Source organism: Leptodactylus fuscus, chromosome 6 (assembly GCF_031893055.1).
Source record: "Leptodactylus fuscus isolate aLepFus1 chromosome 6, aLepFus1.hap2, whole genome shotgun sequence".
In the NCBI taxonomy this organism is placed as follows: Eukaryota; Metazoa; Chordata; class Amphibia; order Anura; family Leptodactylidae; genus Leptodactylus; species Leptodactylus fuscus.
This window is the reverse complement of record NC_134270.1, coordinates 66,448,558-66,463,943: the sequence shown is the minus strand read 5'-3', so window position 1 is coordinate 66,463,943 and position 15,386 is coordinate 66,448,558. Positions and strand designations below refer to the sequence as shown.

At 43.6% G+C, this 15,386-nt stretch overlaps 1 protein-coding gene across 3 annotated transcripts in view; it reads right to left on the bottom strand.

The window, feature by feature from the left end:
• The window catches only part of NTM (neurotrimin), a 593,292-nt gene that overhangs the window by 88,058 nt on the left and 489,848 nt on the right, over positions 1-15,386 (bottom strand). For all 3 annotated transcript variants that reach the window (XM_075280153.1, XM_075280154.1, XM_075280155.1), the window contains exon 4: positions 1,188-1,313. In XM_075280153.1, coding sequence (XP_075136254.1) covers positions 1,188-1,313 — 126 coding nt within the window. The remainder of the gene's footprint in view (positions 1-1,187; positions 1,314-15,386) is intronic.

The window sequence follows — 15,386 nt, the reverse complement described above, 5'->3', positions numbered from 1 at the left end:
GCCACATGACACTGTGTGGAAGGGCTAATGTGACACATACTGTATGAGCACCATACATACAAACACACGGTCCTAGATACATGCATCCTTATTCATAAATATATGTGCACACATGTCCATACACACATATATATGTATCTATAATTATACATGTGCATGCAAACATATATACATACATAATCTACATTCATACAAATACATGAAGAGACTTGCGCTAGATTCACACCTGAGTTTGGGTTTCTGTTTTTTGGGGGGAGTCCACTTGGGGACCCGCTGAAAAGAAATCTAATCCACTTAAAAAAGCAGTTACCTGAAGAAACCCATGGACCCCATAGACTATAATGGTGTCCACCGGCTTTCCGCCCAAAAGGGCTTGTGGCGCTTTTCTCTATGCATTTTTCAAGGGGAAAGGAATCCCTGAACGGAATTCAAGCACTGGCGTGAACCCAGCCTTACATATATATGCACACACCAATATTCCAAAATACATGCACAGACTTATTAGATGCATATATCTCCATTTATACAGACATCCTAAGGCTGTGGTCACACTAGCATTCGGCGATCATTCAGGGACTCATGTCCCTCATCCCACTTAACATATGCGCAGAGAAATGTCCTGCTTGTCTTCAATTTGAGTCAGAAACTCAGCGGATCACCATTATAGTCTTCTCCATGGGTAACCGTTTTTCAAGCAGATAGGGTTTCCATCTGAAGAACGGAAAACTAAACGCTAGAGTGGACCTAGCATCTATGCAGATGTCTAAATTTGTATATATATGTACACAGTATATATATCAATCATAAGTCTACATTCACACACAACATCTAAAATCATACATACAGATGCACATTATTTTTAATTATAAATTATGAATATTTATTATTAATTACATGCATAGTTTGTTGCATATTTACATTCATAGGAATACAACTACTACTTTTTTAATGAATTAGAGTTGCTATAATCCTTATGTCTGATCACGACGGTCAGCCATTTATGAGATGGAGTCGGGCTGTGAAAAAATACAGTCATGGAAGGTTTGGCCTACTGGACCCACATCTCTGTACACAAGTCTGCACCACTAGCTCTAATGCACTGCTCCACATTGCTGGCTTCTTTCAGACACATTTCCAAAACACTGCCTGTGTACTCAGACCTGTGCAGAACTCATTCAGTGACTTACCTTTGGGTGACAGGTATCTCCAGTTCACCACAGGTTCAGGCCTCCCTGTAGCAATGCAGCTCAGACTGACATTATTTCCTTCATTGACAACAATATTCGATGAGATCTCCACTATTGTAGGGGGGACTGCAAGACAAAAAGAGAAGGATATTCATAAGAACCACTTAGATATCCAGAAAAAAAAAAGTGAGAGAAAACATGAGAGTGGAGATAAAGGTCAGGCACCATATACGGTAATCCACAAATTCCAGAATTTCATAGTGTATTCCAGTGATCACAAAATGGCAGGGTCAGTCATTCTGGGAAGGCAGGATACAACTAATGAGATTACTATGGTACGGCTTGCATTCTTATTACAGTACAATCTATGTTATTAAGGCACAGCTTGTGTGCTTATAATAGTAGAGCTTGTGTGCTTATTACGGTATAGTGTGTGATCATTACAGTGCAGCTTGTGTTATTATAGTACAGCTCAAGTGCTTATTACTGGACAACTCATAGAGCTCATGTGCAGAGGTCAAGGTCAATCCCCTCTGCAGAAGAAGAAATGCAGACATCATCCATCTCATCACGTGGCGGAATGCAACTAAATATTCCATTCAAGGCAACAATAGCTTTTATTGTCAATGAATGGAAATTCCAGCAGGTGGGAGCAGCCTCCATGTGGAGCCGAATCCTGCTCCCACTAATGCACCGAGCACAGAAAAGCTGAGTGCAGTGAGGCTGCAAACAAAAGCAGGAACAAAAGTGGCAGCTCCGTTGTAATGACAAGCACCTGCATCATCATCCTCCCGAATGGAACAATGCTTCTGTACCACAAACAAGCCTGCTATAAAAGTACCTACATCATCCTCCATAAAGAGGAAAAAAAAAACTTGCTGTACTCTTATCCACTTTCCCCTATAAAGGTGCACGGCTGGAAGGCTGTCATTCATTGATAGCTCTACCCCCCTACACACACACAGAGCAGAGATACAAAGAAGAAGTTCTGCCAAGTCTTTACTGAATCCTTATATCACTCTGCTCAGTAGCGTGCTGCCTGCAGATTCCCCTAAATTCTCATTGTGACTGGCTCCCTTTTAAGGCAACTGTGATTTTTAGGGTATGCATTGTTTTTCCCTACGTCTACATGTTTTTTAGTTTATTCATCTACAATCGGTGTGGAAAACCACAATAAGCTCATAAATATTTTCATACTACTGCAGAAGCTACAGCTGCAAATGTTGCCCCACCAGAGAATACACCAATAAGAACAGAGTTTAGGTCTTGTCCTATTTTTACAGTGAAACTATGTACCCCTTTCTGCATGTAGACTTTCAGCAGTTCTACATAGGGTGATAATGGATTTCTAATCAGGGGGTTCCAAGTCTCTGTCCGTGTAGCGATGAGTGAGTTGTCCACACTGTGCAGCGTCTTCTTCCGTCCATGTATTTATCTTTTATTATAAGGAAAGTGCTGAGGCTGCAGATATAAGGAGGAGAATAAATATTTGCCCATAACACGGCACAAGCTGTTTCTAGAGATATCCAAAGAGGAGATTTCCTGGCGAAGCAGGCGGTATGGACAGGAGGTTCATCTGTGGATGGAGAATACAGCGACTGTGCTGCACCAAAGCCACTGACAGGATAACAGGGGTGACATGGACAAGTCTCAGCTGTGGCTGGGTTATGGAGGGAAGTCATCATGCCCATTTAAAGTAGTCAACAGGCATGAGATAACAGCCAACCAAATATTATTTTATTTCCGTATTGCCAACCATTCAGTGTTCACATTCCCAACAATCGATGTCATAGATAAAGTCACAGGCAAACAGAGATAATATCACACGCAACGTTACCAATGATGCCAAAGAGTAAATCACAACCAATGTCACAGGTGGTGTCAGGGTTGGGATCGATAGTCTGATCGGTCGGATGCACAGAGCTTGCTAATAACTATTATAATAAAACACTGTTTCCGGACTTCTCTGCTGATGTATTTGTTGGATTGGCCACAAAATTAAAAGCACCTATGACAGTAAAAATGTAGTTCAATCTCGATGTTATAGAGCAGGAGGAGCCAAGCAGATTGTTATATTGTATATTTCTAGGGAAAGATTGAGTTGAATTAGCCATTTATTCATGGTCAAGTCGCTGACCACAACCCAAATCTACTGTAAATTAATCCGATAGATCATGGGGAATCTGATATAAAAGGAAGAAACCAAATGTCCAATCTATTCCTCCTACATGATAACACTAAATGCCAGTAGAGTCCGATCCTACAAGCCTCTCGTACTATAGCCCCTTTGTGTGCATTCTTAACATTATCTCTATAGGTTTATGAGAAGATATATTCATGGATTCTTTCCCCCATTACAGCGACCTGCCCTAATGTCTGGAACAGTGAATGCCAGGACTATTTCCACACGACGTGTCATCGCGCTCAATCATTCAGGAATCTGTGACTTTGCTTTTACAGCGTTTTATAAATTCTTCACATGGGTGCAGAACGGCCGCAGTGTCAGCTCTTCATCCATCGTTCTGTGTCCACCATAAAGCTGCAGAAAATGGCATAAATCCCAAAACGAGTAAAAGCTTAGGCTTGATTTGAAGCACTGCTGCTCCTCAAGGAATGATCTCCGGCAGCTCATTTATGTATATGGCGGGTAAGACCGACAAACACACACTTACAGGAATATCAGTGTGCTCACACGCAGTGTACTGCAGGGGTGCGGTTGTTAACTCAGATTATACCACTAAATGGAGCACAAAAGTAAACATCGCTCAAATGACAAGCAACAATTATGCAAGTTCATGTTTTACAACAGAGTAGAATATACCAAATACATATAAGGCTAGGTTCACACCTGCTTTCCGATTTCCGTTCAGAAGGTCCACTTGGGGATCCCCCAAACAGAAACCTAATCCACTTTAAAAAGCGGTCTCCTGTGGAAAACCGCCGACTCTGAAAAGGGCGAAAAATGTGGAGAGAAAATTCTTTGCATTATCAAGCGAAATGGGGAACGGAATCCCCTGTTGGAGAGCAGGCGCAGGTGTGAACCAAGTCTAAAATACATTCTACTTTCTCTAATGATCCTCAGTTACATCAAGTCTTATACACATACAGTCACACACTGAGCTACAGTCACAGTTCTGATGGCTGATGGGTTCATTCCAAGGCTGTACAAGCTCCCTAATATGTGATGGGTCAAAGCCTAGATAAGGAATGTTCCGATTGTGAATTGCAGAAACTGTAGCGTGTTGCAAACAAATCCCCCAAAATGCAATGTACTACACTAGATGGTATTATGACAGATCAGAGGCATTATGGAATATGTGCACTGTGGATGGAGCACAGACAAACTACAGTAATGTAAATGCAGCTCTAAATAAGACTGCCAGAAAAGTCATTATGAAAGAAAAAGAATTATGATTGCTGCTCTGGAAGCGACTCGAGAAGTATCAGTAAAAGAAAAATAAAGCAGATCTAGTAAACATGATGTACAGCTCTGTCTACTGAAGGTCAAGGCTCTGGCTCAAGCCTGTAAGAGGCCATAGAGGAATGCAAATAGTGCTGAAGAGTCACACACTGATGACCTTGTAGAGATTTTGGAGGCTGTTATAGAATTAAATACATACTTATGCCAGAAAAGGAGGAGATTTTTAGGTTAAAATAAGGAGGTGACGTTTTACTGCAGGTCTCTTGGGGGTGAAAAAGAGATGTCAGCAGTTTGTGGCGAATGAAGCATTTTAAGGTCATGGGAAGGTGTAACAGGTGCCCACAGACATTCTGCACCTTGTGACTCACACAGACCCCGGCACCAGCTCATCTTATGTCCCAGGAGCCCCTGGCAGATGGGAAGAGACTTACACGGTGTTCTGTACTCTCCTCCCAGAGGACCCCAAGATTGGAGAAGAGGGTGAAGGTCACATGGGAAAGGCATGACAAGCTGCAGTCAGCACTTCAGGTGGAAGTTCTGGGTTATCTTTTTATGGGCGGCTGGTTTCCCATGTGGGTTTCGAAGAGCTCAGATCAGCAGAAAGTGAGAGGAACGTTCTGTCACTGCGCAGCCGGTCTACCGTTAACCCCGTTCATGCTTCACCATCCCAATCACAAGGTTTAATATAGAAGTCCTCTAGCCAGACGATGCCTCATATAACTGCACAGCTTGAAATGATTCCTACTACAACACATGGATAAGCAGAGCAGTATGACCTCTCCACTCTTGACACGACTGGACAATGGAACATACCAGAGGACCAAGTCCCTGTTTTATTTATGAAGCTCTGCTCACATCTGTGTTGGAAGTTCTGTTAGGAGTCTTCATTAAAAATACCTAACAAATAGCACAGCATGCAGACCTATCACCATGATGGAAACCCAACGCACCCTAGTACACTCATTGGAGTCCGTTCGGCTCCGCAGGCGTGCACCATGTGACAGGTCCAGCACGGCTGTCTATCACTGCAGTCACTTATATAGTTATGATCCTAGATCAGAAGAACAAAAATGAACAACGTAGGTGTGAGCAAAGCCTAGAAATAATGTGCAATGTTCTGCACCTAAATGCAGTGTAAATGTATCCTCCCTGTAATAAGCTCAGTGATGGCTAGACACATGTCTACCTGACCACACTGGGCACATCCTGCAGTCTCTGCAGTGTGGTTATTCCATTTATTAGCTCATCTGGGTGAATACACTGAAGAACGGGAGCACTCTGCGTCTCTTGGCCATTATACCGGGATGAGACAATGCTCTGTGCCGCTGTCTTTATCATAAAAGAGAGGAATAAATGGCTAAATCTTCTAAAACTGCAGCAACAATAACTCTAAAGAGGGGATTGTCATTACAGCAGCGAGATGTACAGATAATGAAGACACCAGAAATCCTACAATCAAAAACGAATATACCTTTCAATAGGGGCATGGAGGGAGATTTACTAGCTAAATATACCAGAATTCCAGCTCAATTTGTGCCAAAAAAACAGGAGTATATTCCTTGTGACAGATTTATTAAATCTTTTAGAAAATTTATTGTACTTCAATAGACATTTTTGAAAAGTGTCTACAAAAGGGGGCATGGTTCTCCTTGCTCTAAAACGATGGCACAAAATATTGGTGCAAAGAATGCTTGGCAACTCTCGTGAAGCTCCGAAAGAGTCCTGGAAGAGGTGCCAAATCTCCACTAGGGGCTCTTTCATTTTATAAGTGGACAGCTTGCCATGGTTAGAAAAAAAAGAGTGATATAGCATGCAGAAAAAGTGGTGTGTCAGACCTCAAAGATGGCATTGACACTCCAAAAAATGACATGGCTCTGCTCAAAACAATTTGTAGCACATGCTGTGCACCAGTCTCCTGTGGACAACTACAGAATGATAGCAATTATGGCGTAAAGTAAGCCAACCAAACTGTGTGACATAAGATGTGCCACATCTTAATGGATTAGCTACTGTGATAATTCTGGTGTAGATTCTTCCTACCTGGTATAGCTTTAAAGGGAGTCTATCATTGGGATTTTTTACTTTTAACCAAACTTATCTCCATGTGGCCTTTATAAAGGCTATTGTAGGCATGCCTTTTGTTTCAATTACGTTGTCGGAGTTTTCATGGAAAAGTTGTTTTTTTCTTATGCACATTAGTGTTCACAGAGCACTGGCCTGGACCTGGATACCATCCCTTTCTTGATTGTAGTTGAAGCCTCCTCCTCTTCTACTTTACCTTCTTACATGAGCAGGCCCAACTTCGGTGGGCCGAGCGTACAGCGCATGCCCTGTGCTCCATCTTAGACTTATTGTTACACGAGAAGACACAGAACATCTGTTCAAGTAAGAAGCAAAGAAGAGGAGGAGACTTCAACTACAAATCAAGAAGGGGGCGGGGATGCAGGTCTAGGCCAATGAGGCGGAGGTGCTCAGAGCACAGTGGGAACGCCAGCTGTGCTCCGTTAACACTAATTTGCATAAGAAGAAACCAGCTTTTTTAAGAAAACGCTGGTAACATAATTGAAACAAAAAGGTATGCCTACAATAGACTTTTTAAAGGCTTCATGAATCTAGGTTTAGTTAAAATGAAAAAATCCAAATTACAGACTCCCTCAAGTAATAATAAATCCCCTCCGTGATAGCACCTTAGAAGCACTGGCCTTTGCATTATCAGACAAGTAGTTCAGAAATGGAATAGATCTTCATAAGTCCATGTGATACATGAATGAGATACAGTTCTGATACCACCTGGAACAAGAATCTGGCATTTATTGCAAAGCACCATAAGCAGCAGCACTGTCTACTCTATAGACACCATATTAGCCCTAAAGTATGTTGTGCGTTGTACTCGTCTTATAATTAATCACTCATTAAAGATCAGCACAAAAAAAAGGAAGCAGAGGTGCAGGCGGCACAGCAATGAGACTCTATATCTAGACATGTTTCGGGGAGTGCAGGTTATCAGCGGCAGCACAGCTGTCTCAGTGACCATATTTCAGATACAGAGTACAACCACTTGTGGTCTTGGAGACCCTTCGTGAAGTAGCTATCAAAGTACCTTAACAATAGTGCTGCTGTCTGCTAAAGAGAAGACGTTTTTGTCTTCCTTGCGGTCTGTCAGTGGGCTTCATTTCAGGGCCCAAGGGATCATGCCAGGCTTCACCTCTAATCTCCCTGCTGAAAATGTCAGACTTCTAATTATATGTAAAATATGTTAAATAACCATTTGAACACGACCACAATTGGCTTCTACAGCAATTCCCGCTCTTCAGATTTTCTTTCTATCCCTTGTGTATGGACATCAGTCTTTCCTTCACTGGTACAGAAAAGTAGCTTGGATGAAAATCTACTATAAAGGTTCAATTACTGTCAAAAGCATAGTAAATGGGTGGAACAAGAGCTAAAAATAGGAACCTGCTCAAAGTTATTATACAAGCAGGCGGCAGAGAGGAAGGAACACAAACTTCTACAGTATCATTCCTGTCACGGCATAGGTACTGTGCCAAGCATAACAGTGTTGTCTCTAAAACTATAGATTTGTGATATTCACTAACAAATGAGATAGAGACCAGAAGATTCTCATGAGATATGTGATAGTGTGATTATTTATGATGAGTGGTGTAGTGATAGATGGAGGTCATGTCTGGCATGACGAGGATGATGAATGAAGCTTGGTGTATGATGTGTTATGATAACCTTTGGCGCATCATCAGCAGTGTATTATATGTGGCTATGATCATGTTTGATGTGATTGTTGTGATCATTTGTAGTGTTGAGCGAGTAGTATTCGTCGAATACCTCGCTGGCATAGGAATGCATGTAATCGGCCGAACACCAAGGGGTTAAACGCATCGAATCTTCGAAGCGTTTAACCCCTTGGTGTTCGTCCGATTACACACATTCCTGTGCCGGCGAGGTATTCGATGAATACTACTCGCTCAACACTAATCATTTGTGATTTTCTGTGTAAGTCCACATGGCAGACAATGACGACCAACGCTCCCCAGATGATCCTTCAAGAACAGAGTCCTTCTAACATGCAGGAAGTTTCTATCCCATTATTTGTAAGATATCACCTATAAGACAACAGACATGCAGGGACTGGGTCACCTTCAGACGCTGCGCCGCAATCAGGTGTCTCATCCAGCGGTGCCGTCACTGGCGAGCAGTGCAGCTGAGATAATCAATAGTGAACCATCTGCTCCGAGGCTTTATTGACGGGAGAGGCAGAAGATGAAACAGAAACAGCTGGAGTAATTATAAAGGCTACGAGGCTGACATCGATGCAGAGCCGCAGCCAAATCCACGCTCCATTCATTTACACAGGAAACCTCGTTACTCTTCATGTTTTCAGGGAGAACTAGAAAATCCAACAACGTGGCACTAATGCTATGATGTCAATACAACCCCACAAATGGCTGACAGTACATCACCAGCAGCATGGACACACAGAAGTCATAACAGTGACCACATTGCCAGCAAGTCTACCAGAAAGGCAGCTGCATAACCAGCAACTCCACCAGAAAGGCAGCTGCATAACTAGCAACTCCACCAGAAAGGCAGCTGCATAACTAGCAACTCCACCAGAAAGGCAGCTGCATAACTAGCAACTCCACCAGAAAAGCAGCTGCATAACTAACAACTCCACCAGAAAGGCAGCTGCATAACTAGCAACTCCACCAGAAAGGCAGCTGCATAACTAGCAACTCCACCAGAAAGGCAGCTGCATAACTAGCAACTCCACCAGAAAGGTAGTCCCATAACCAGGAATTTAACTGGACAGGCAACTGTATAACTAATAGCTCAAACTGAGACCGCTGCATAACTAGTAACTCAACCATAGTCCAAGAGACTGTGTTTTTATACATGTGGAAATCAGCCTGTAAGTGCACTTGGGGCTGGCCTAATTTTTCATATAGACATTCATAAGTGATCTAGCTCTCCTCTGGAACATCAACCTTTAGCCATCTTGAGACACAAAAGGAAAAAAACAAACAAAACAACTAGTGGATTGGGCCCACCCGATAATGATCACTGAACTGCTTTATCAGTTTGTGGCTATGAAGACATGTTTCTGCTCCTATTAAAGACCTTTACACTTAGGTCTAGATTTTGATGCGGAATCCAAGTCAAAAATCTAATGCTAATGCATACAAGCATGAATGCAGGAACTTTCTATTGTCTGAGACCTGCCAGAAACCCAGCCATGATTTCTTTACTGTGACTGGGTTATCTTCTCATGCGTTTAGAGTTCTTGCCTGATAATTGACCACAATAAGGAAAGCATGGCTGATTTTTTGACAAGAACCAGACCATAGAAAGTTCCTGCGTTCATGGTCGTATCCATTAGCAAATAATCAAGACAAATGTTGATTAGAGAAAATTTTCAAAACTAACTTTTAATGCCCTACATATTTAATTACAGTTATGTTTGTTGGAAAACCCCTTGAATTAATATTAATTTTGGATGCATTCTAGATCCTGGTCAGGAGTTTTCAGTTACTGATAAGGAATGACTAAAAGTCTTCTCAATTACAGGCAGTGGTCAGGAGTCTCCTCAGTTACAGGCAGTGGTCAGGAGTCTCCTCAGTTACAGGAAGTGGTCAGGAGTCTCCTCAGTTACAGGAAGTGGTCAGGAGTCTCCTCAGTTACAGGCAGTGGTAGGGAATATCTTCAGTTACAGGCAGTACTCTGGAGTCTCCTCACTTACAGGCAGTGGTCGTGAGTCTCCCTCAATTACAGGCAGTGGTCGGGAGTATCCTCAGTTACAGGCAGTACTCTGGAGTCTCCTCAGTTACAGGCAGTGGTCGGGAGTCTCTTCAGTTACAGGCAGTGGTCAGGAGTCTCCTCAATTACAGGCAGTGGTCGGGAGTCTCCTCAATTACAGGCAGTGGTCGGGAGTCTCCTCAGTTACAGGCAGTGGTCGGGAGTCTCCTCAATTACAGGCAGTGGTCAGGAGTCTCAGTTACAGGCAGTGGTCGGGAGTCTCCTCAATTACAGGCAGTGGTCGGGAGTATCCTCAGTTACAGGCAGTATTTTGGAGTCTCCTCAGTTACAGGCAGTGGTCGGGAGTCTCCTCAATTACAGGCAGTGGTCGGGAGTATCCTCAGTTACAGGCAGTGGTCGGGAGTCTCCTCAGTTACAGGCAGTGGTCGGGAGTCTCCTCAGTTACAGGCAGTGGTCAGGAGTCTCCTCAGTTACAGGAAGTGGTCAGGAGCCTCCTCAGTTACAGGCAGTGGTCGGGAGTCTCCTCAGTTACAGGCAGTGGTCGGGAGTCTCCTCAGTTACAGGCAGTGGTCGGGAGTCTCCTCAGTTACAGGAAGTGGTCGGGAGTCTCCTCAGTTACAGGCAGTGGTCGGGAGTCTCCTCAGTTACAGGAAGTGGTCAGGAGTCTCCTCAGTTACAGGAAGTGGTCAGGAGTCTCCTCAGTTACAGGCAGTGGTAGGGAATATCCTCAGTTACAGGCAGTACTCTGGAGTCTCCTCACTTACAGGCAGTGGTCGTGAGTCTCCTCAATTACAGGCAGTGGTCGGGAGTATCCTCAGTTACAGGCAGTACTCTGGAGTCTCCTCAGTTACAGGCAGTGGTCGGGAGTCTCTACAGTTACAGGCAGTGGTCAGGAGTCTCCTCAATTACAGGCAGTGGTCGGGAGTCTCCTCAATTACAGGCAGTGGTCGGGAGTCTCCTCAGTTACAGGCAGTGGTCGGGAGTCTCCTCAATTACAGGCAGTGGTCAGGAGTCTCAGTTACAGGCAGTGGTCGGGAGTCTCCTCAATTACAGGCAGTGGTCGGGAGTATCCTCAGTTACAGGCAGTATTTTGGAGTCTCCTCAGTTACAGGCAGTGGTCGGGAGTCTCCTCAATTACAGGCAGTGGTCGGGAGTATCCTCAGTTACAGGCAGTGGTCGGGAGTCTCCTCAGTTACAGGCAGTGGTCGGGAGTCTCCTCAGTTACAGGCAGTGGTCGGGAGTCTCCTCAGTTACAGGCAGTGGTCGGGAGTCTCCTCAGTTACAGGTAGTGGTCATGAGTCTCTTCTGTAAGAGACTAGGTAAGTAGGTAATAATCAGCGGTAACCTCAGCAACAGGCTGTAATCTCACATCTCTTCAGTTAGAAAGGGTTCACACTACCGTTGGATTCCGTTATGTGTCCGTTTAAAAAAAAACAAAACTGGACACCTATCATAACGGACAGTAACTGATGGCTATTAGTTACTGTCCGTTATAAGTCCATTGCCCATAGACTTCAATGTTAAAAAAATAACGAACACTTACCGTCCAATAGAAGTCTATGGGCACGTGCATTTTTGCAGATATACACTGAACATACAATAGTGTATATCCGCAATTGCGGATATCAACATGTGTGTTTTGTGGTGTGATTTTTTTTTTGCGGATCCGCATAATAGTAATACACACAGAACGTTGCGGATGCACTTTGCGGATGTCTGCGGAATTAATTTTTAAAGTGAAATTTGTGTTGCGGATCCGCAAATTGCGGACCGCAAGAACCACTACAGTCGTGTAAGACCAGCCTTAACCAAAGCCAGAAGTGTATAAAAAAAAAAGAACAAGTGCAAATATTTCCATTATTATACCTTATCTCTATGTAGTGTCCACTCTCATTTTTGGCTTACAAACACTATTGTGTGACTAAGGTTTTACAAGCAATGGGCAGGTGTCTTCTCAGATGATAATGGTCACAAGCCTTTTCCATTAAAGGCTGTAGTCAAGAGTCTCCCTCAGTACTAATCAATGGCAAGGAGTCTCCTTGCTTACAGGTAACTATCAGGGGTAACCCTAGTAACAGGCAATGGTCAGGTCAATTGTACCCTCCAAGGGACCTTTAATATGGTTACATTCTGGACAAGAAATGTGGTCTGCGAGTTAGTCCAACAGTGTCTTCTGTTAACTGAACTTACTGATGTATAATGATATAAGCTAGAGAACTAGCGCGGCTCTATGTACAGCACTTACATCATAATGTGGGTGACGGAAAGTATATATTCCCCATACTCACAGCATGTTCAGGGAATGCTCACAATACAGCTCTAAACATATCCAGAGAGCTCCAGTGAACAAAATAGTGTATGTTCACACGCTTTTATCATATGTTTTTTTGTGTGAATTGTAGACTTATTCTATTGTATGCCTATACACTGGGATACATATGAGCCTTCTGTCAGAGATTAAATATTAGGAAATACCCATGAGTCCCAACATCTAATGTAAAGCTCTAATGTGATGTTAACCAGGACTGAGTCAGCAATGCAGAAAAGCATCCAATAAATATTAATGCACAAGGCCATAATAATTAGCTAGCAGAAGGCAGTGAATGAGGTGCTGTCAATACATCTGAGGTTCTAGGACAGTAAAGAGAAGCGTGTCTGAATACCTAGTTGATGACAATGAAGTTCTTAATATTTCACATCTTACCATAGAGGTGAGTGCATGGAGAGACAAAAGATGGAGCAGCTGTGACTGTACAGCTGCCGAGTCCTCTCTGTGATCAGGCAGAGATTTCAGGATTGCTCTGCCTAATCATGAAAGGGAGAGCTCAGGGAGTCTGCATGGGAGCGGAGGGAAATTTCAGGATGTGCAGCACTCAATTAAAGGCATGTGTCAGCATGGTGGCTCAGTGGTTAGCACTGCAGCGCTGGAGTCCTGGGTTCAAATCCTACCAAGGACAACATCTGCAAGGAGTTTGTATGTTCTCCCCGTGTTTGCGTGGGTTTCTTCCGGGTACTCTGGTTCCCTTCCACACTTCAAAGACATACTGATAGGGAATATAGATTGTGAGGCCTATATGGGACAGTAGCTGTCAATGTCTGTAAAGCGCTGCGGAATATGATGGTGCTATAAAAAAAGCATAATAATAAAAATAATAATAACAACAACAACAACAACAACAATAATAATAATGTGTCAGGAGTCTCCTTCATTGTAGGCAATGGGTTGGAACCTCCCCAGTAACAGGCAATTTTAGGTGATCTTCCCATAGTTACAGGTAATATTCAGGAGTATCCTCAGTCACAGGTGATAGTAGTCTTACTAGTTACAGGTATTTGTCATAAGTCTTCTCAGCTACAGGTAATGGTAATGGGATCTTACCGTATCTTAGTTATGGGTAATACTCCTCAGTTACATGAAATGGCCAGGAGTCTCCTCAGTAACGGGTAATGGTCAGGAGTCTCCTCCACAACAGGCAGTGGTCAGGAGTCTCCTCCACAACAGGCAGTGGTCAGGAGTCTCCTCCACAACAGGCAGTGTTCAGGAGTCTCCTCCACAACAGGCAGTGGTCAGGAGTCTCCTCCACAACAGGCAGTGGTCAGGAGTCTCCTCCACAATAGGCAGTGGTCAGGAGTCTCCTCCACAACAGGCAGTGGTCAGGAGTCTCCTCCACAATAGGAAGTGGTCAGGAGTCTCCTCCGTAACAGGTGATTGTCAGCAGTGGTACTGAGTCTAATCCGTTACAGGTAATGGCAGTCGTCAGGAGTCTCTTGTTACAGTCAAATCTTAGAAGTCTCTTTGACTACAGATAAAGGTCATATTTTTCTCGGTTACAGGTTTCCCGAGGATATACTGTAAATTTCACCCCTCTTTACATGTAACACACCCAATGACGACTCAACTTATAGATTTTGCGGTGTTATCTTATATACTACGTTCCATGTGGGCACCCCCTAGCTGCTGTATGATTTTGGCCTGTCACCTCATGGTTGTGTGGCAGTCATTAGCTGCTACACAAGGAGCAGAATGGAGCTGGCACAAGGCAACATAAAGATTCAATGCAGAGTCTTCTGTTTGCTGAGCGCAGGGAAGGCGGATTCTAGAGAATGAAGGACGGGGCAAACGGGGAGAAAGATAAAGGAAGAGTGAGTACAGAGAGAATGATGAAAAGGCGAGCTGCGGCCCACGGCTGCCCACAGAGACGCTGCTCTGCCTGACAAGCTCTTTAAAGGTAAGGTTCGTAAAACGCGGCGGCTTATTCTGTAGACCTGGCCCCAGTGCTGAGAATCCGTTCCCTCCCTCCACACTCATCTTTTGTCCAGGAAACTAATGAGAAACAAACAGATCTACAGTAAAATTGCAAGTCCAAAACAAAGACAGCACGTCGTCTGTCTCCCCACTTACACATGCGGCCCGCACCAACATCACAAGGGGCTACTCACACAAAGCTCCACAATTATTTGTATAGTCCAGATAACAGCTCTGCTACCAAGTGTGGCACAACAAATGTTATCGGTTAAGGCTGCAAAGTCACATGATGATTGCAAGGAGAATAAAATGTCAGAAGTGAGCATTCAATGTGTTGTCACACAGAAACACAGACAGTAAGAGATGATAGGCATCGCACACACTATGCAGACGGGATGGACTAATAGCTCAAGAAGGTTTTCCCACCCATGTGATAGACTAGATTTAAACTATACCACCACCAAAATGTATTCACAACCACTGATATGTGAGGTCAGAAAATGTATGTTCACAATGCCGATCCCAACCCCTCAAACAGAAAGGGTATGTTCACAATGCCGATCCCAACCCCTACAACAGTATATAAATGTTTTCAAAGTGCTTTTGGTGGTGGCAAGACTTCCTTTAATATGCTCTGACCTGTACAATAATATCATATAAAATGATATAGTATGAAACCATGAAACCTAATTCTCCAAGCCATGTGATATAACACTCCCTCAACTGCAGCATATTATCACCATAATACTCTCCTACGTGTAAT